The 20,164-nt window shown below is 44.7% G+C and overlaps 1 protein-coding gene across 3 annotated transcripts in view; it reads right to left on the bottom strand.

The window, feature by feature from the left end:
* The window catches only part of FAM171A1 (family with sequence similarity 171 member A1), a 96,637-nt gene extending 80,771 nt beyond the window's left edge, over window positions 1–15,866 (bottom strand). For 2 of the 3 annotated variants that reach the window (XM_074574581.1, XM_074574580.1), the window contains exon 1: window positions 15,076–15,533. Coding sequence is in view for 2 of the 3 variants with exons in the window: in XM_074574580.1 (XP_074430681.1) it covers window positions 15,076–15,169 (94 nt within the window). In the remaining variant the exon portion in view is untranslated. Of the gene's footprint in view, window positions 1–15,075; window positions 15,534–15,765 lie in introns of those variants that run through there. The other variant, XM_074574579.1, reaches the window with a different exon arrangement.
* Between the last annotated feature and the right edge of the window lie 4,298 nt (window positions 15,867–20,164).

Raw genomic sequence — 20,164 nt, 5'->3', positions numbered from 1 at the left:
CAACGCCACAACAGTTAGTAGCCATGAGATACTGCCATGGCTATCAAGCTAACCAAGCTTCCCTCGAGAAGGAAAAACACACACAGAAACACAGCGTACTAGGTACAGCCCCGTCTATGCACATCCCTGCATGGTAGAAAGGGCCAGCAAAATGCCTTATTCCACCCACACATTCAGCATCTCTCTCCAGGAACCAGCGAGCAATCAAATCTTTCTCAATCACTTCTGATGGGGATTAACAATCTGGGAGAAGACGACGACACATGGATGAGAGCATTTCAGAAGCTGAAATGCAGCTGTATTTAAAGCAAGTGGAAGGACAGGTTGAAACTTTGCCAAGCAGGGACAACTAACTCATGAGTAAACACACAGGTAATACAAATTTTATAGCGCACAGTTGGAAACACTCATCAAGAGACAACTTCAAGTGAATCTGACAAAGCATAAAATGTCTCCAGAACCACCACGAGGATGGACAGCCTCCAGAACCAAGAATCAGGAAACAACTAAGTCTTAGCACAACTCCCTGATGAACTATTCATCTCCTTCATACTTTGGCCTGAGCATGCTCCTTGCTCTAAGGGAACCATAGGAGCACGCTGAGGAGGACACATGTTCATCTCCTCTGAAAGTTAAAGTGGTCATGACCGCATGAAGAAGTTACCGGCCACTCCACCAAGGCCAATTTCTACATGACATGTTCTGGCAACAGAAGCCCTCTTGTCAAAAACGAGAAGTGTGGCAGAAGATTCAGCCACCAGACATATTCTGAAGAGATGGATCAGCGTTTACAAACTGTACAAAAAGATCAATGTAGAAGACACATTATGTCATCTAAATATGCATAATTTTACTTGATACTTTATATTTCTGATAAAGAAAAATGACAGCACATCAGTTCCAAACAGGTATGCTGAGAGTACAGGAATAGTTAGAAGCCAAGGACCTACTAGTATTGATTTTCACTCATGTAACTTGCAGAATAAGACATTATTCTGTCCCTTTTACCTGTATTAAGAAAATCCACAAAATTCCCGTTCTCTTGTTACAAGGTATTGTGGCTTTAATTGAATGCCTTACCTTACATTGGGATACTATAATCTCGGGAGTACAATGTGGGGTTTTTTTCCCCGTTGGTCACACAGAGTCACACAGGCTTTAGCACAAAGCACCACTGAGTAGGGAAAAATAAAGAGAAATACATGGAACTCACTAGTTCTGAGTAAATACATCTGATTCAATATCTGGTCAGTTTTTAGGGTATCCTACCTACCTCTGGAACCCTGCTAATCTTAATACAGATAAAAGATATAAAGTAGGTCAGCTCTCCATTTTAATGCTAAGCATATTTGTGGTTTTTTGAAGGGATAATTTTTAATAGTATTGAAGGCACTATCACAGACTAACAGCTGAATTGTCTTGAGCTACTAATATGAGAGAAAAAACTTCTAAGTGATATAGGTTTACATAAAAGATTTAGAAGTCTAGTATTAAAATCCATTTCTTCTGAGAAAGTTGGAAATTTGTAGGAACTCCTGGTAACAGTATGCAAATACCATGAAAACCGCAGGAAAAAAAAAGATCTGAAGCCAGTGGTGCTTAATTAGAGGTCTCAACAGATTGTTTAAAAATCTTGAACGAGAAAGTACACATACTTAACACACTCAATTCACATGCCTTCTATCTGCTAGCAAGAGTTTATTTCAAATCTATTTCCATGAACAAAAAAGAACAAACGTATCTGTATACGTTCGCAAGCCAAAGCTGCTTTGAACAAAGCAAGAGAGCAGAAAAGACGACGCAACTTCTGGTGTTATTGAAATAGCCACAGCAATCCAAGGACAAAACTGAAGCCAAGGATCCTGGATAACACATTAATTTCATAGAATAATGAGCATTTACAAAGGACAATTGCTGTAAGTTGTTCAAAGTACAGAATATCATGCCATGAATGCATAACTGAAAATGGTGGAAAATGCATTACAGTTTTACTACTGTGAGGTAAGCTTTGATTCATACCATATGGCTTTACAAGACAAGCATGTGTGCACATCTGCACATGTGTGCACAAATGCTGAGGTCTCCAACCCCCAACTGTATCCATCCCAGTTTTCTAGCAGAAGTCAGAAGACAGGAGGATTCCAGTGAACACTAAATTCATAGTTTTTCAGAGCCATTCAGGAAAGCTAAACACAGCGACTCACTATTTTTGCCTCAGGAACGTGGTAATCAACACAAACTGAGATAAATTAAGGTGTGAAGATAATACCTAGTTACGTTTGCATTTGTTCTCTTTACAAGGCTTAAATAAACCCCTAAAACCTAACAAAACCAATCATACTACTATCTGAATAATTCATGACAAGGAAAGGGATCAATGGACTTATTGTTCTTTTCTTCTCCCCTATTCTGTTTAGTGTGGTATAAAACATACAATATTTGTATTTCCCAATAAGACAAAGAGATCCACTGAATGCAATACATGGCTACCTCATAAAATCATGGGTCACCAGTCTGGGTTTAAAATAATAAAAAAAGCTAAACCAAGCATTAGACCACACAAAACATTATTTACAAGTTCAATTAGTTATCAGAAACCTTCTCCAAAATCAACATTCATCTGCGTTTCTTCACTTTTGAATTAAAATAATTGCTTCCTATGGTATTTTCTGCATTGGAACTACAGACAAGTACTGATTTTTTAACAGCACCTTGGATTTGAAGTGTTTTATCCTCCTGCTGCTTAAGAACATGAAATGAGATTTCTGATGATACTAGCAACATCAAGCTTGCTAGTACGTTTGAAATACCGATTTGTTTACATGACTACTTTTGAAAATGTAGGTTGTCTTCTGGTAGACTGAAACAAAGTTAAAAATCAAGCTCATCTCAATAGGGAAGGGAAGGTGAGGGAAAGAGAAAAAGGGGAAAAGGAAGAAGCTTCTTAGTAACTTGTAGCTGGAACCCATTCAAACTTCATTTCCTGCATAGGAACTTTAACATGCCATTCCGTCATCTTTATGCCTTTTTTTTTTTCCCCCCTTTTTCCCCCCCCCTCCTTCCTTTCATTACATATATATTAATAATGTAATAATACATATATATTATAATCCATGTATATATATCTTTTCAGAAACCAAGCCTGCCATCCATTTTGGAGACAAGTGGCTGTGTACCTACTTCAAAAACAATATCGGGTCAGGGCTGTCTGCCTTCCTCGAAGGCGGAAAGCCAGCCTAGGCTGCTGATGCCCCACCGTGCATCCCACTACCAGGCAGCTTTCTGGCTTCACCCTTCACACTCATACAAGTGTGACACTGAAATCATGGCATGGCAAGAAAAGGGCAAATCTGAAATCTAAATCTAAATCTGAAAAATATTCCACAAGGGTCCAAGAAGAAACTGTCATGACCAAGTATCAGTAAACTTGTTAAAAGCTCCCTCATCATTGAAGTAAAAATGGCATGAATTAAGACCTGACTGTTGTGTGGTCTTGGTTTACTTCCCAGCCCTGACCTTGCCACTGTGCCATCTTGGTCACTGCACTTTCTCTTTAGTCCTGACCTTACCTTCTGCACAGTAGAAGTATCTTCTTCATCCTGCAACTAGAGAGTAAGCCACAAGTGTTTCTTCTCCAAGGGAGACACACCATTTTATTAATACTAACTTTTATTACACACTCAAGATGCTATAAGAATAACTTAGAGATGCAACTCAGCAAGAGAAAGAGCGATTCCTTTTGGCAAACAAATGCATCTTATTCAAAGCCTTTGGGCTGTTAAAGGCTTTTCTGAATTTTAACAAGATTTGGAGTAATGAAGGCTGCACTTTACTACCTCCACAAAGACACACCAGAAAGTAAGCAATGATCAGCCCTGCAACCCAATACTGTCAGATACTATTTGTTTATAGCCAGCCCCCAGATGTACTGAAGCTCTTTCACGATGGACTACTTAAGAGTATATCCTTACCAGCTGTTACTCTGTATAGCAGTAGACAGAATGGCATAAAATAACAGTGAGGCAATGAAATTTCTGCACCACATCAGCATCATGGTCAGGAAACATGTCTGTGCATTTGCTCTTCCTCCAATTCAATATATACCTTTCTGGATATGCTAAAATCACCACAGTGTTGTAAGGCACATGCAGGCAGATTAAATAATACCTGGCTGAAGAAACACCTGAGAGACTTTGGCCATAAGAATTTGAGCTTTAGTATCTTTCACCATGCAAACAGACTAGGGATAAGGGAAGATGACACTTAATCATTCCGAGCGGCTAACTGATGCAAGACTTGCTACTTGGACGCATCAGATATTAAAAAGCATCCTTGTTTCGGTGCAATCATCCATTGGAAACAAAGATTCTCTACTGCTGTGAAGGGCTCTACAGGGCTACCACTTATAAATAAGAGTTTTATCTTGAGAGCTTATATACACTCTTTTTTAATTTTTCTTCACCACAAAAGAATTTATGAAAGTATGGAGTATTCACTTAAAAGCATGCATTAACTTGCACATGGGAATAACCATTACCTTTCTAGGACACCACCACGAAAACTGCTCTACTGTGTGTTACCTAGCCCCTCACCCCTCAAAACACAAGGATTTTTTCTGTGCAGAAAGTTAGCTTGTGACGTGACACTGCTTCGATCCCCCTTCTAATGACAACATCTGCTGAGAGGGCTCACTCAGCTCTTTCAGCAGCAATAGTAAACCATGCTTAAAAAAAAAAGACTGTTACTGAAAGATTAACTACCTACTCACAGGTAAAATTACTAATTAAAACAAGATCTCCAGCAAGATTTTGAACATAGCTAAAGAGTGCCAAGTGGTTTTTGCTGAGGTAAAGCTTCACAGAGCAGATAGCTATTCATATCTGATCTAAAGAAGGAAGTCCTTATCTAATCAAATGTCTGGAAAAATGAATAGTTTTCAACATGAATTTTAGTACAGTAGGTTCTCTTCCTTCAACAACTGATTTTTTTTAAAATACTTTTACTAGTTTAATATTCCAAAGCCCGCTGCATTTATAACTCAATAGCTTGCAGCAATAAGACAACTTGAAATTCATCCCATTAGAAGCTCTTGCTCTTACTGCTTCAGGCTGCTTGAAGCAAGTGTATTTTTAATTTTCAGGTAGACTGCTAACAACAATATTTACATCAAGTAAGTTTAATGCAACAGTTCCCTCTAAAAAGTTTTAACTAGCAGTATACTAAAGAATGAAATAACTATCCTGTAAGAACAAAGGAAATTTTAACTTTTTAAGAAAACGAGCTTCTTCATATTAAAGTTTTAATAGTAAGGGAAAAAGTAACAGTCCTCCCACACAGGCACCCTGCAAAACAATGAAAAAACAGCTCTCATTTCAAACATCTGTGTTCCTGGCTCCTGTAAATCATACATCATGAACCTAGAGACTGGCTCAAAGTTAAGTTATTTGCCAGGACCTCAACTGCAGCACCACACGCTGAAATAAGCTGAGTTGCAAGAATACTCTGGGTACCAGCAGTAAAGCTAAAAGAGCAAGTATATTGCTGTGCTTCACTGTGTCTGTCAACATTATTACCACAAGTAGCTTTTTAAACTACTGTAATATTTGTCCAGGTCAGCATGCTACTCAGCAGGTTTCATAACTTGCCAGGAGCACAATTCAGAGGGAAGCAGAGGGAGCAACTGTTGCTCCCATCTTGAGCTGATGCCACCCATTCTGCAAACACAATGCGGCGCCTGGACAAGTTTATCACCCTGCTGCCCAGCGGCGTGTTCCCGTCCTCGTCCGCCTCACCCCCCGCAGAACATCAGTCCTCTCCAGAGCTCCTGGACCCATTTATTTCCCTAGCAATGCTTGCCCGACTCAAACAGAAATAAGAAACAGCCATGAACACTCCCTAGCAGGCTTTCCTGCCAGTCTGCAGCAAAAGCACTCCAAGCCTTTCAAGATACGAGAGGGCCAACACAGGGACAGAAGGAGGAAGGGTAGGATAAGGAGCGAAAACTTCTTATCTCTCAGCAGACAGCCTAATCTAGGAGACATCAATGTAGAAGTGCAGTAACTAAGGAAAGCAAGGCAATTATCTGGAGGGAAGTGGGAATCGCTCTGGCTGACAGACAGTTCAGAGAGGAGTGACCAGACACTATCAGACGTCATGTGGTAATTATGCTAAATAGTACATTCACAGCTAGCCGACAAAAGTTACTCTACCAGAATGCTATGCTAAGTGCCCAGTACTGCCCTCCACTTTTCTTCAGCATTTAAACCAGCCAAAGCGCATCATTTCCTCTGGAGCCGTTTGGGACATCCAAAGAGCAGAGGAAAGACGACTCAGGTACTAATCCGCCCGTGATCCTACAACTGGGAGAGACACTCATAAGCACTACATCTCACAGTTCACTTGAGCTGAAATTGCGCATGAAGGTCTGTTTAAACTACCATGCAGGGTACAAACTGGAGTATCTGTGACAAAAACCTGTCCTGATCGAGACAGAGACAGCCACAGCTGAAAGCGTCTCAAATTGTCTGCCAGTACCTAGGTCCAGGTCTGCCAGTATTCACTGCTCTAATGCAGTTTTTCCATTTACTGTATGCAAATTAGTTTTCAAGAAATTCTTTATGCTTTTTCTTTGAGCAATGGGGTGGTATCACATTTTTCAGACAACAGCTGTCTCCTTTGAGCAGTAACTTTTACAACAGTTAACTTGCTAGATGTTGTGTCCTACACCTTATATTGTAGTTCTACAAACAATTGAATCTTGCATCAACAGGCACTGCTGCTGTGAAGCCCCTGTTTTCCCTTATCGGCTCCTCTCCACCCTTTCCTCTGCACCAGCAACAGCATTTGTGTAATTCCCAATGAATCCAACTGGGGAAGTGATCCAGGTGAAGACTGAACTGGTGCATACAGGAGTTTTCAGTTGGATAACTTCCTTGATCTGGTTTACCACATTGCTACACAAACGCCAGTAAGAGAAAACAGACAAAGGTGAGAGTAACAATGCAGCTTAATCCAAAATAAATCAACTCTTGGGAATACAAAGCTAATTAAAAACATGGAAAAAAAACCATGCAGACAAGCCCAAACAACTCTGCAAGCCTCCTAACTTGTTTCCAAACTTTTCTTTTTATTTATTTACTTTTGGGAGTGAGACACTTAGGCTCATAAGCATAATGCTACAAAGACAAATGGTTTAGAAATGTAAATAGACAATAACTCTTAGTTTGAGTCTTGATAAATGCAAGATAACCCACCAGCCAGGTAATCCAAGAGTGTGTGTTCCTTCACATAGTATATATTGTACATGGTATATATTCAGTAGCTCTAAGGCCGAGCCAGAGGGCAACAACTGCACTGATGACAATTCCAGTTACATTATTTAAGGGAGGATTCATCTGACTAAATGGCAGTACAAACAGCGTTGTCTAGGCTGCCATGCTCGTCAGTGGAGATCCACACAGCACGATTCATCTGACCAAAAGTGCTTACTCCAGGTGACAGGAATGGCACTCAGCTCCACCAGCTGAAAAGATTAGATCTTAATGTCTGTAAAAGGACCATGCACAACTAGCTAAGATCTAGACACCTGCAGACTGCAGACATTTGCGTCAGGCAAGGTGCCTCCTACCCTGGGTGACAACTGCATATCCCTTGCATTCTTACATCTTACATTCACATATCAAGCACAAACTGAGAGCTGAGATGTTTGGATCTTAATCTTTCACTTTGCACAACTGTTCACAGTATGGCAGAGCACGAGGGGGCTGGACAAAACTGTCGATACCTTAGTTTCCAGCCAGCAGCAGTCCAGATACAGGATTTAGCTTAATTTGTTTTTGCTTTATTATCAAGCAAGTCTCACAACATCATTTGAGAAATACTTGTTGCTGTATCAGTATACGCCCTTACTTATAAAGGATGAAAGACACTGTTTTTTCCAGTGATGACAATCACAAAGGTGGGATGAAACAAGAGGGGGCTCCCAAGACTGATATCGCCTGTGTTACTTACTGCACGAAGAAGGCAGTCTCTCTGGTTTTTTGTTTGTTTGTTTTTAACAAAGGAGGAGGACCTTATGCCTCTACCTCTTACTTATCTCAGCATTCACTGACTGTCAAGGAAAGCTCCCCTTTACTGTTAAGCATTGCTATTCCATCACTCACACCTACCACACAGTAGTGTAGTTCTCAGCACTTCTGCAGCTAGAACTTCGGAAAACTGGAAGCATTTTACACCTTATTGGATTCAGCTCCTTTGCTGCCCTCAAGCCAAAAGGATGCTGCTACTTCCTTCCCCTTGGCTTCCCCCTGCACCCCGCTTCCTCCCTGCTAACTGCAGTTGCTGCCGTGTCTCCTCGAAGCCTGGTTCACGCAGGGCAGAGAGGCTGAGGATGGCCCCTACAAGGGTCACCCCAAATCCAGCAAGGCTTATGTGGGGTCCCCTCTACTGTTACGTGCTCTTGCCTCCCCCATCTGAAAACCAACCATTCCAGCAGCATAGCAGGGTTTTCCACAGTGCAGGTTCCTACTCACAGTGACAGGGAGGCTTCACCTCCTGGTGCAGGAGGTGTACAGATAATGGATAAAGACAGGATTTCACTCCCTAGCATGTCTCCATGGAACGGCACAGGCAGTGACAGCTCGCAGAACTGCAAAAGCTAAGAGCAGGAACAATTAAAAAGATAGCTTCGGTGCTGGATTTCCAGGGACTTTTATGCCCTGCCTGCAGAGACAGTTTCTATTCAAAACATACTTTATATCCACAGCAGTTCTGTTTAAATATACCCAAATCCCCCAAGCAGCTAGTGACGGAGCCAAATGTACAGACTATACTGTACATAAATGCTTTTTTTTCCTTCAGACCGTCTCCAGATCTGTTGCTCTTTAAGCTAGCAAAAAAGAGGCATGTGTATACCTGAACCAGAACACTGGCATTTTACATGAAATAAAAATGTTGCTCTATGTTGAAATATACTTAAATATTACTTTCAAGGGCTCAGACTCGCCATTATGTCAAATATGATTGTGTCTTAATATTTTAAAGATTCAATGCATTTATTAAAGGCAACAAGAAATTACAGTATGTTCACATTCTTATGGCTCTGTATTAACAAATGTATACGTATCTTTCTGGTTTCAAATAAAACTAAAGATGGTGTTTGTAAAAAGCATATGTGTAATGCTTATTACCCATGCACAACAAGCCAGATATTACATTAACTGAAAACTTAATGTAAACCAGCTTACAGGAAAATGTTTCTGTAATTCCTGAAGGGAAGGAAAAAAAAAAAGAAAAAAGCACTCTGGTATTTCCCAAACAAAGTGTTTTAGTGTATGTTATTAGCACATACTATATTTATTATAATTAAACTTATTTTTCTAGTAAATACAACCCTTTACACAGGCTTCTTGCCTCCCTTACTTGTGCTCCCTGACAGGTAAAACCACTGAGACCTGTGGGAGAGGCAGAATACCAACACTGCAGTTCTCTCAGAAGCTACCTTTCTTCATATCTAAAGGCAGAACTGATATACACTGGAGCAAAGGGAAATTAATCCTACAAAAAATGCAGCTTGCATAAGATGATCAGCGTATAAGGTAACAGACATACTGAAAGTGCATGCTCTGATTTCAAGTTTCAGATATTTTGGAGAGATTATTTAGTTTGCCTTTGGCTGACTGGAAAAATAGCTATCCCCCTAAATTTTAAGCTCAAGGTACATGATGCAATTGTATTGATCAAACGTACTGGAAAAGAAGCGTTATGCCTAACCATGCTGCTATCCAACAGCCAAACTTCAAGCAGTGTTGTTAAGAAATGCCATTAAAGCTTAAACTACCAAGCTAGCAGGTACTGCGCATACCTATGCTGGTACAACCTATACATCAAGTTTCCTTGACACACATTTTCCTCTCCGTTTTCTTCACACACCAAGGCCGTGGCTAGTCATTGTCCACAGAAAGCACGAGTGAAAAACTAATTTGACGCTTGTACTAACAAAAGGCAGTGACATTTCTGCTCCTCCATGAACCAAAACCATTGGAGATTCCTGAAGTTTTCCAACAAACCTAAAAGTACAGTCCTCCTTCCTCCCCAGCATGCAAACACATGTACCCAGGCTTCTGTTAAATTAACAAGCATATGGTAAAACTGCATTTCATTGCTACCAGAAACCTCTCCTGTAGAGAGGGGACTGCTATTCGAAACCATTCACTTGGCCAGAAGTTGGCACAGAAAGCAGCAGTCCCTAAAAATTTCATGAACCAGGTTCTAGTCTCAAGCAGTGAGAGGTGTCAGTGTGAGGTTTAAAGAAAAAAAAAAAAAAAAAAAAAGAGACAAAAGAGAGGGGGGAGGGAGAAGGTCGTTTTAACCTTTGTGTTAGGTAACACAGGCAATCAACACTGTCTCAAGACAGAAGCGGACAAATGACCACAAGGAAAGACAGCATGTGAATTTGCTGTCACTTGACAAGTGCGCACACATATCATTTAAGGTAAGGTGAATCACTTACTGCAAGGTATCACAAGCAAAAAGGCAAATGCAAATGTTTAGCAGAAAAAGACCGCTGTTTTAAACCCTCAGCTCACCTAGATAACTTGTTTGTCTGCCTGAGAGAAATCTGTTACTAGGTATTTACAGGCATTAGCAGTTCAAGGTAAACATGAAAGAAAAAGAAATCTAGTGCTTACCTGGATCTGATAACCGATAAAACCAACAAATACCTCATCCTCATTAAGATTTTACGATACCATCCAGTACTAAGTAAACAACTTGCTCCTCCACTAAAATAAAACAACATCTTTTGTATTGCTTTAGAGCAATTTAGCTTCTACTCTTATGAGTACATTTGTGGTCTCAATGAAATAAAAGTTTGCATTTGAAGGTCTTTAGTAATTTGCAGCTGGCTGAGAAGAGACAGTATGGCAGCACAAGATGAGAGAAAGACTTTATTTCTGCATCATCTAAACTTTATCATCATGGCTAAAACTGCAAGCTTGGGATAACTAGCTTTAAAAAAAAAAAAGCCAAGAACTTGAGGGTCTCCTCACAGCTGTTACTGTGCTGTCCAGAAAAGAAGCCTTTCCAAAATGTCCAGCTGAAATGGTTGTGAAATGAGGTTTCACAACATCAAGTAATGTAATAGCTGTTCGCAGGCAGGCAATTCCAAACAGCAGCACTCAAGCATCAACCCTCCTGTCCTCCATGCGCACAGAGGGAGAAGATACCGCGGATTCTGATTAAGCAGCAACAGCTGAACTTCTCTTCACCATCACACTAGGGAAAAAAGTATCTGTCTGATCTCATTCTGGGATTACAAAGGTGGGATACCCTGAGTATATTCACCTACTAATAGACTAATCCTTGAACTGGGTACCATTTATTACTCATATTATTTTATTATTCATAACTTCTTCGCTTTGAACTAATAAAACACGGAGACCAACTAAAACCCATACCCACTGCAGCAGACAAAAGTCATACTGGACTTCTGCAATACAACACAATATTCTAGGATTTCTCTTAAAAAGAGCCTCCCTAGCACCTACGAATGAGTCACCCTCATCATCTACTGTGAAGCAAAATTTACAGGCGACAACAAAATTTACCCCCTTCTCAAATTACACCGATTTTGCTTACATTCTCCCTGAGCTAGCATTACCTCTTCACATAACTCTTAAATTCCTCTTTGCCAAGGCTCCCTAACTTTAAGGGATCCGTCCACATGAAGGAAACTCATTGTGTATTTTGTCTCATCAGACAAATCATCAATTCCCAACAGGAATGCAGCTTAAGGGGTAGCTTGGTTTTTTTGTTTTAATTAAAGTTTTTACACGTTCATTTCAGCATTCAAACCGATTTAAGTTCTGGAATACCTGATAGAACAATTAAAAAAAAAAAACAAAACACAAACAAACCACCAAAAAATCTCAAAACCCTAATTTAGTCCTCATCCAAAACAATTGTCAGGTTTTAAGTTGAAGAGAAGTTGAAGAGCCTTACCAGTTCTAAAGTGTACCTTCATGCACTTCTAACAACTTCACTGCTACAGCTCTAAGCGTCAACACTGACAAAAACAAACAACTCATCCTTTTGGATTTTACCATATTAAAGAAAACAAGTTAACTGAAACTTAGAGGGTACCTCTGTGACCTTCAGAGGCCCCAACAGATCTGCATAATGAATCAAGTAATGTAACAGAGTGCCAAAGTCATCCAATTTTCTAAATAGTGTGCTAAATGGAGAGCTTAATTACCAGCACCGTATTCAGAACTTACGTAATCAGTCTGGCCGAGCAGAATTTGAAGCCGGGACTGTCTGAACACAAGGCTGAGAGCAGCAGAAGAGAGAAACGCTCAATGCAAAGCATCGTTCCTCATCCCTTCCTTAACCAGAACACTGACTACAAATCCCAGCTTCAAACAGCTCCAAATCCAAGAACTATTTGGACCAAGGCATGGAACATCTTAACTGAGTCTCATCTAATCTGTCCCACCACAAGGAGGGCTCTCTGCCCTAGTCTCTTGTAACCTGTCCAATAATAAATAGTGCAGCTGAAGCAATTACTCCCTGATGGCATCCTCCAGCTTTCTCACCAGTCCCCCGGATTTTCACTAGTCTCTTGCCAGGCACAAGGGGAAAGTCAGTCATCTGCAAACATCCCATAACTTCGGCAATGGTCCTTCACCTGTAGCTACAACTATCACCATGGTGCTAAAAGGGCAGGAGGGAAAAACAGTTGGTTTAGGTTTTACAACCTTTTAGGCACTTACTGTGCTCAGTATACAAACCAGGAACGTGCCTGGTACTAAAACTCTTTTCCCCAGAAGATATGACACCTGATGATTAGGAACTTATTCAAGGCTACAAACTGGCATCGCAAATACTTTCAAAAAAAGACTTGTGGCAAGTAGCTGGTAACTAGTCAGCAGAATACGCTTCTATACGAGATTAGCTCTACATATCCACTTACCAATGTACATGCTCAAAGAGTAAAGACTGGGCTCGTAATTAGACTTTAGAAAATGATGTTATCCATGAAAACTCAGATGTTCTTACATGGAAGATAAAATTAGACCATTCTATTTAGATAGAAATGTTCTCTACTCACTGACATAGCTGCTATTACTTAAACAACCAGCTATCGGGCTTGATGTGGATGTAGCAGCTACAGAGACAAGTCTTTTCACATACCATGAACTGAGCTTGACAATAGAAGATGAAATTGACAGGGCAACTGAAAGGCACTAATTTTGCCAATACCCCACCACTTGGATCACATATATGAAAGAGATTTTCCCTATGGCACAGAAATTAAAATAGATTTTGATATTACCTTGGTATCTGAAGTGCTAGCTTCAAGGGATTAACACAGTTCTGGTTTTTTGGCACGCTTATTGTAGAATCATAGAATGGTTTGGGTTGGAAGGGACCTTAAAGATCATCTAGTTCCAATGCCCCTGCCATGGGCAAGGACATCTCCCACTAGACCAGGCTGCTCAAAGTCCCATCCAACCTGAGTTTATCAATAAACTCAGTACAGTCCCAAGTTTACTGGCCTCTGAGCTACAGTTTAGTACTTCTTATTGCAGAACTGCTATTGTTTTGTCCTTAAAAAGGCAGAATCTGACATTACATTTGATGTCAGATTACCTAGCATGGTAGATTTTGCTACAAGATGCCAATACCTTTTGAACGCTCCGTATGAGAACACAGGCCCACCTAGATCTTACTTAGCATACCACAAATACAACCATGAAGAGAGGCCAAAAAGGCTACTTTTAACGTTTTCCTTCTTGCAGCAAGCATCGCTTACTGATTCTTACTGACATGCAAGACAGGAAAGCTTAGAGGAAACAGGACATAGCGCACTCTTTGCATGTCGTACTTCCACCCCACAGCAGTGGGAAGGACACTGCTGACCCATGGCCAGGTACTACCTCTCACCCCAGATGACACACGTAGCCGCTTGACAACACACGCCACGACGCTAACGCTGGCCACGGGGGAGGACACAACACCTCCTCACAGATTTCGTACCCTTTGAGAGACAAGTTTTTTGCTTCCTAACATAGCCACGATGCCGGCAGGAGCGATGCTGCCACAGGGTCCCTGTCAGAGCCTGGCAGGAAGAGGCCGATGGAACAGGGTACCCTCCTGCCACCAAACCCAAGGCCGAGGGCAAGCAGAGCACGGGGGGATCGTCTCCCCCGCCGCATTTCCACCCGGTGTGAGGCGGGAGGGCAGGTGCACCTCGCCGCCGAGGGGAGGCCTCGCAACGGCACCTGTGAGGATGAAGGAAGGGACCCCGGCCCGGCCCGGCCCAGGAGCTGCCCCAGGTGCCGGGGGCGCCGCCGCGGCCTCCCGGGGGGCTCGGGCACTGCCCCGCTGCGGCTTCTGCTCCCGCCCGGGTGAGGGCGGAGGGGGAGGACGACCCAGCCCGCCCGGGGAAGCGTCTCCCCCCCGGCACCCGAGGGGCGCAGCGGCCGCCCGGCGCCGTGACAGGCCCCCGCCCGGCCGGCGGGCAGCCCACCGCTCCGAACAAAAGGCCTGGCCGAGGCCCGGAAACGTCCCGGGGCGGCGGGCCGAGCCGCGCCGCCAGCCCGGGGGGCGAACCCGCAGCCCCCCACGGCCGGGGGCAGGGCCTGCGGTGCCCCTCAGCCCGCCTCTCACCGCCGCGTCGGGCCCTGCAGCGGGAGAACCGGGGGAGAAGGACGCAATGCAACAGCTCTGGCGGCGCGGAGGGAGGCGGGGGTGGGGGGCTGCACAATGAGGCCGGCGGCAGCCCCTGCCCCTTCCGTTAACAAAAGCTCCCCAGCCGCGGGGCTCGCACCCGCCTCCGCCGCGGGGCTGTCTTCACCTCCCCAGGCCTGGGGGGGCTGCAGCGGGCGGCGCCCCGCAGCCGGCGGGCGGCGGGAGCCGAGAGAGGTCTCCCATCGCCGCCCTCCTCCAACAAACCCCCGTCCCGACCCCCCCAAGTTTGCCGCCGCTCGCACAATGCAGCCACCCCCCCCCGCCCCGCCGACCCGGGGGCCGCCGCACAAAGCGAGCCGGTCCCGCCGCCCTTCCCGCACCGACCTTGAGCCGCCTCGGGCGCCCCTAAGGTTTTGGTCACCGCCTTCCACACGTTGCAGCCCAGCAGGCAGAGGAGAAGCGCCGCCGACCTGCTCATTTCCACCCGCCGCCGCCAGCCGCCGCCAGGGAGGGAATCGCCGCCGGAGCCGCTGCCCGGAGGAGGAGGAGGAGAAAGAGCCGCATCAGGGGCTGGCCCGCTCCGCGCCTCCCTCCATGTTGCCGTGCGCTGCCCCTCCTGCTTTCTCCGCCTGCTGCATTGTCGTCCCGCCGCTGCGCCCCGGCCGCCGCGGCCCGCGCTGTCCCCCCGGGCGGGCGGCGGAAGGAGAGGCGGGAGCGCTCCGCGGCCCCGGATGCCTGTCTGGCTTTATTTTTTAATTTCCACTCCCCCGCTACGTTTATTTTCCTTCCCCACTCTCCCGGCGGGGGCAGCCGGGCTCCGCCGCCCGCTCCTTAACCCTTGCCGGCAGCCCCTGCCCCGCGCGGCGGGCCCGGCGGGACAGCGCCCCCTGCCGGCCGCGCCCCGCCCCGCCCTCCCGCCCCGCCGCGGGGCGAGGGGCCGCGGCTGCTGGGCGAGCAGCGGGAGCTGCCGGGCGGCCTCGCCGAGCCTCGTCGCCCCATGAGACCGGCTGCCCGCCCGGGGGCAGCTCACCTTCTGCCCCACCCCCCCCCCCCGCCAGGTGCTGCCGCGCTCACCTGCCGCGGGGGGCCGGGTCCCGCCCGGCCGCGCCCGCCGCCCGCTCGATCTCTCCCTCAACGGCTCCAAAATGGCCTCCTCGGTGGTACTGTCCCCTCGCCGCCGCGGCGGCTCGCTCGCCTTCAGCCGCAGCCCAGCGGGAGGGACGAGGGGGAAGACGGACGTGGTGGCTTATAATGGCACGGCTGAGACGTGTCGAGTCACAGGGTGCCCCCGCGGCCCAGCCGCCGCTGCTGCGCTCGGCCCCCCGGCCCCGTCCCCTGCTGCTGATCTCCTATTTAAAGCGTTTGTTTTGTTTGGTTTTTTTTAAAAAAAAAAGACAGCCGAAGAAGAACAGAAAATGCACCCGTCTACTGGTTTTTATACAAAATTGTTTAAAAAATGCTATTGCAAACTGCACAAGACAGGCAAACTTTGTGGCTGAAATGGTGACGTTGAAGGCTGAGGTCAGCCGGGGCTCGCAGCACCCCCGGGGAGGTGGCAGCCTGGCGGCCTCCCACCGCTGTGTCCCGCAGGGGAGGTGGCAGCCTGGCGGCCTCCCACCGCTGTGTCCCGCAGGGGAGGTGGCAGCCTGGCGGCCTCCCACCGCTGTGTCCCGCAGGGGAGGTGGCAGCCTGGTGGCCTCCCACTGCTGTGTCCCGCAGGGGAGGTGGCAGCCTGGTGGCCTCCCACCGCCGGGCATGGCAGTGGCAGCGCTGTGGAAACCGTATCAAGGGCAGGGACAGTTTCCCTGGGGCCTTTCTCACCCGTCTGTTTTGCACCATCTGTAAGAGCATCTCTCGGAGCGCCTTCCTCCGGAGCAGCGGAGACAGAACCCGAGGCCGCGGCACTCCCTCCGCCCTCCCCGGGCCCTGCTGAGCATTGTGCCTCCTCGGGGAGGGAGAACAGGCGCTCCTCGTGTTTCCTCCGACGCAGGGATTGCTGCCGCAGACAGCTATTATGGCAACTCTTTGCACAGCTGTGCAAAGCAAAGCCTCTGCCCCACCGGCTCACGGATTTCCCACGATCTGCTCCCAAACGCTTCAGTTTGCCTGCAAGCCTGAGGTTGGTACCCCTGCAAGTTTAATCTCTCACTGAGGTATCTTAAAGCTTCAGGGTTTATTTGTAATGCCTATTTTTAAGTAAAATCTGCCATAAAAATGCAATGCATTATACATTTATTTTTAGAAAGCAGGACTGTTGTTGACTTTGTCACTTCAGTATTTGACCAGAGTAGCTGTACCACAAGGTACAGGTCGTTCCTTTTATGAACTTTATGAAATTCTTGTGCCCCAGCAGTGTTAAAACTCATTTTTCCACTTCCTTTTTAGAGACACTCCAGCTGATTACAATACATTTCACTCTGGTTTTACTGTTCAGTTGTTCAAATACATTTCTTAAGAGTTGATAAATACACTGTGGACACTGCAATCTTTTATCCTGAGAATTTGGAGGATTTATTTGTAAAGCTCAGTCCTAGAAGGTACAAAAAGGCTATTCAGTTCACAGAGGAGACCAAATAAGCAAATACAGATCATCTGATCTTATTCCTGCTTATCATAAAACAAAGATTTCAATATTGTAAACTCATGTCATATCTAAACAGTTATCATGTACCAAGCACGGTCGGAAGAGCCCAGTGGATTCATAACAAAACAGATCAAAGTTTAGGGGCTGTTAGTGACTGTGAGGCAACCTCTTCCTAAAGAAAGAAGGTTGGCCACGTGGTAAATAATCACACATGATACAGTGTCTTTTTTGAGATCCCATTTCCGTTCCTCTGGATGTCCATGGATTTAAATTAGCATATATAAGATGAGCTCACAGCTAGAAACTTAGGTAAAACCTATTTCTGTCCATAAGGAAAGCTAGAGCAATTTCTTACAAACAGAATATGCATTTTCGTGAATATGGTTGTATTATTTTCACAGAAAACAGATACCACGGTCCTTGCAACATCACTGGATAACACAAAATGATTTGGGCTGGAAAAGAAATGAGAAATTGCACGGAGCAATACAATATTGCACTGAATTTTGTCTCGAATTTACATTTAAGAAAGCAGAAAACCATTTACGTAGCAGAAAGCCTAATCATCTTTTACAGAAATAGAAAATTTTGCTTTATCACTAGTAAACAAATGGTCTTTTCCAAGTCTCGGTTTTGGCTGCATTTGCTTACTTGACCATTTATGCAACGGATTTACAGTTCAAGCAAAGGATGTTTCCTAACTCATACAAGAAGCTACAGGTATACGAACGTTTAACTTTTCATCATTGCCTTCTTCCTTCAAAGATGAAAGAATGCCACTTGGAGCCACTCACCGTAGCACTTTTGTGTCTCCTGTGGCTTTACATTGGGAACTACCACAACTCATTGGAATTACTGACTGCCTTGGCCTTCCTATGTTGTTTTGCTACCTAACTTGAGTAAGCTACCTTAAAGTTATGAAAATCAACTTTATTACGTTGGTGATCTCAAAGCTCTTGGGTTTTATTTAGCCTGGGAAATATAGCTCACCTGTATGACTATAGCTCTCTTCCATGACTAAGAGGTGTCATCATAATGACACCTACCACTTCACAAAAGCTGAGGAAAGGATAAAAGCTTTTCTGGAAGCGGTCATTCACAAATCTCTTATTTTCAGATTATGTATAAGTTAATATCTAGATCCTGATATTACATTATCCCATCTAACAATAACATGGCAGAGGATGGAAAGAAAACCCATATTTTTTCATCATATTCCCATAAATATTTTGACCTACCGGAGTGAGATGTGAATACCTAATCCTAAATAGGCTATGCAGATTTTGAAAGTACAAGCTATATATAATACCACACAGTCCCTGCATTAGCCCTCCTTATTGCAGCTCAGATATACTTATAGACTGTGCTGGGCACGCAGGGCTTGTCTCCTTCCTGAATAAGCTAAATTAATATGTATAATTATATGGTAGCATTCTCATAAATGCACCCATTCATGTCATGAACTGAGCTATTCCTCCAAATAGCTTCTCTTGAAATGATCTCTTCTCCCTTGCTTCAAAGAGCACTGAAGTATCTAACACTGACATATTGGTAATGCCATTGATTCCTGGGTGAACACTCCCTGTGACACATGGGATGGTTCAAGTCTTAGAGCTTGATTCAAATCCTCTTCAAACTTAAGCAAATATCAGTTATACTCCAGTCGCTTTTTCATGCCTTGTTTGCTGATACTGTTGGCTACACACATTTAAAGAAAAAAAAAAGAGCTAATTTACTGCAGCCTGAGTAAATACCACGAGAAAGATTTCAGCAAATAATATTAATAAAATGATATAGAATCATAGAATAGTCTAGGTAGGAAAAGACCTTTAAGTTCATTGAGTCCAACCATCAACCTAACACTGCCAAAACCACCACTAAGCCACGACTTCAGTCAGGCTCTGGTGAGAGCTCAGCTCTAACTCTGGTCATACACGAGCCAGCAGTGTGCCCTTGCAGCAACAGCAGCGAATGGTGTCCTGGGCTGCATTAGCCAAAGTATTGCCAGCAGGTCGAGGGAGGTGATCCTTCCCCTCCACTTGGCACTGGTGAGGCCACACCCGGAGTGCTGGGTTCTGGGTTCCCCAGTACAAAAGTGACAAGGACATGCCAGAGAGAGTCCAACAAAGGGTCATGAAGATGATGAAGAGACTGGAGGATCTCTCCTATGAGGAAGGGCTGAGAGAGCTGGGACTGTTCAGCCTGGAGAAGAGAAGGCTTGGGGGGAATCTTATTAATGTATATGAACACCTGAAGGGCGAGTGCAAAGAAGATGGATCCAGGTTCTTTTCAGTGGTGCCTAATGACAGGACCAGAGGCAATAGACATAAAGAGAAACACAGGAGGTTCTTCTTGAACATCAGGAAACACTTTTTTACTGTGAGGGTGACTGAGCATTGGCACAGGTTACCTAAAGATGTTGCGGAGTCTCCATCCATGGAGATACTCAAAAGCCATCTGGACATGGTCCTGGGTCACTGGCTCTATGTGGCCCTGCTTGAGCTGGGGCATTGGACCAGATGATCTCCAGAGGTTCCTGCCAACCTCAACCCTTCTGTGATTCTGTGATTTCTATTTAGAAAGAATACTTTCTTTTTGAATACCCTAGCACTCGAGGTGCAGTGGAAACTAGATGGCTGGACCTATTCCTACCCCAAGGTGGGAAAGGGAATTTTTACTTTATACAGCATTTCCCATTTGTCCAGTACACAGTGAGGCTACACATTGTACATTTGTACATTGTACAAACAATGTAAATTACATTTTAAATTGTACAAATTTCCAAATACTTGACCATTCAAGTCATGTATACTAGTATACTTACAACATGATTAATGAGGCTCTCTGTACCAATCATCAGTAGACAGACATGTTCAAAGAGTGCCTTGA

Source organism: Larus michahellis, chromosome 2, assembly GCF_964199755.1.
Source record: "Larus michahellis chromosome 2, bLarMic1.1, whole genome shotgun sequence".
NCBI lineage: Eukaryota > Metazoa > Chordata > Aves > Charadriiformes > Laridae > Larus > Larus michahellis.
The sequence above is the reverse complement of the archived record's forward strand: the minus strand, read 5'-3'. Positions and strand labels throughout refer to the sequence as shown.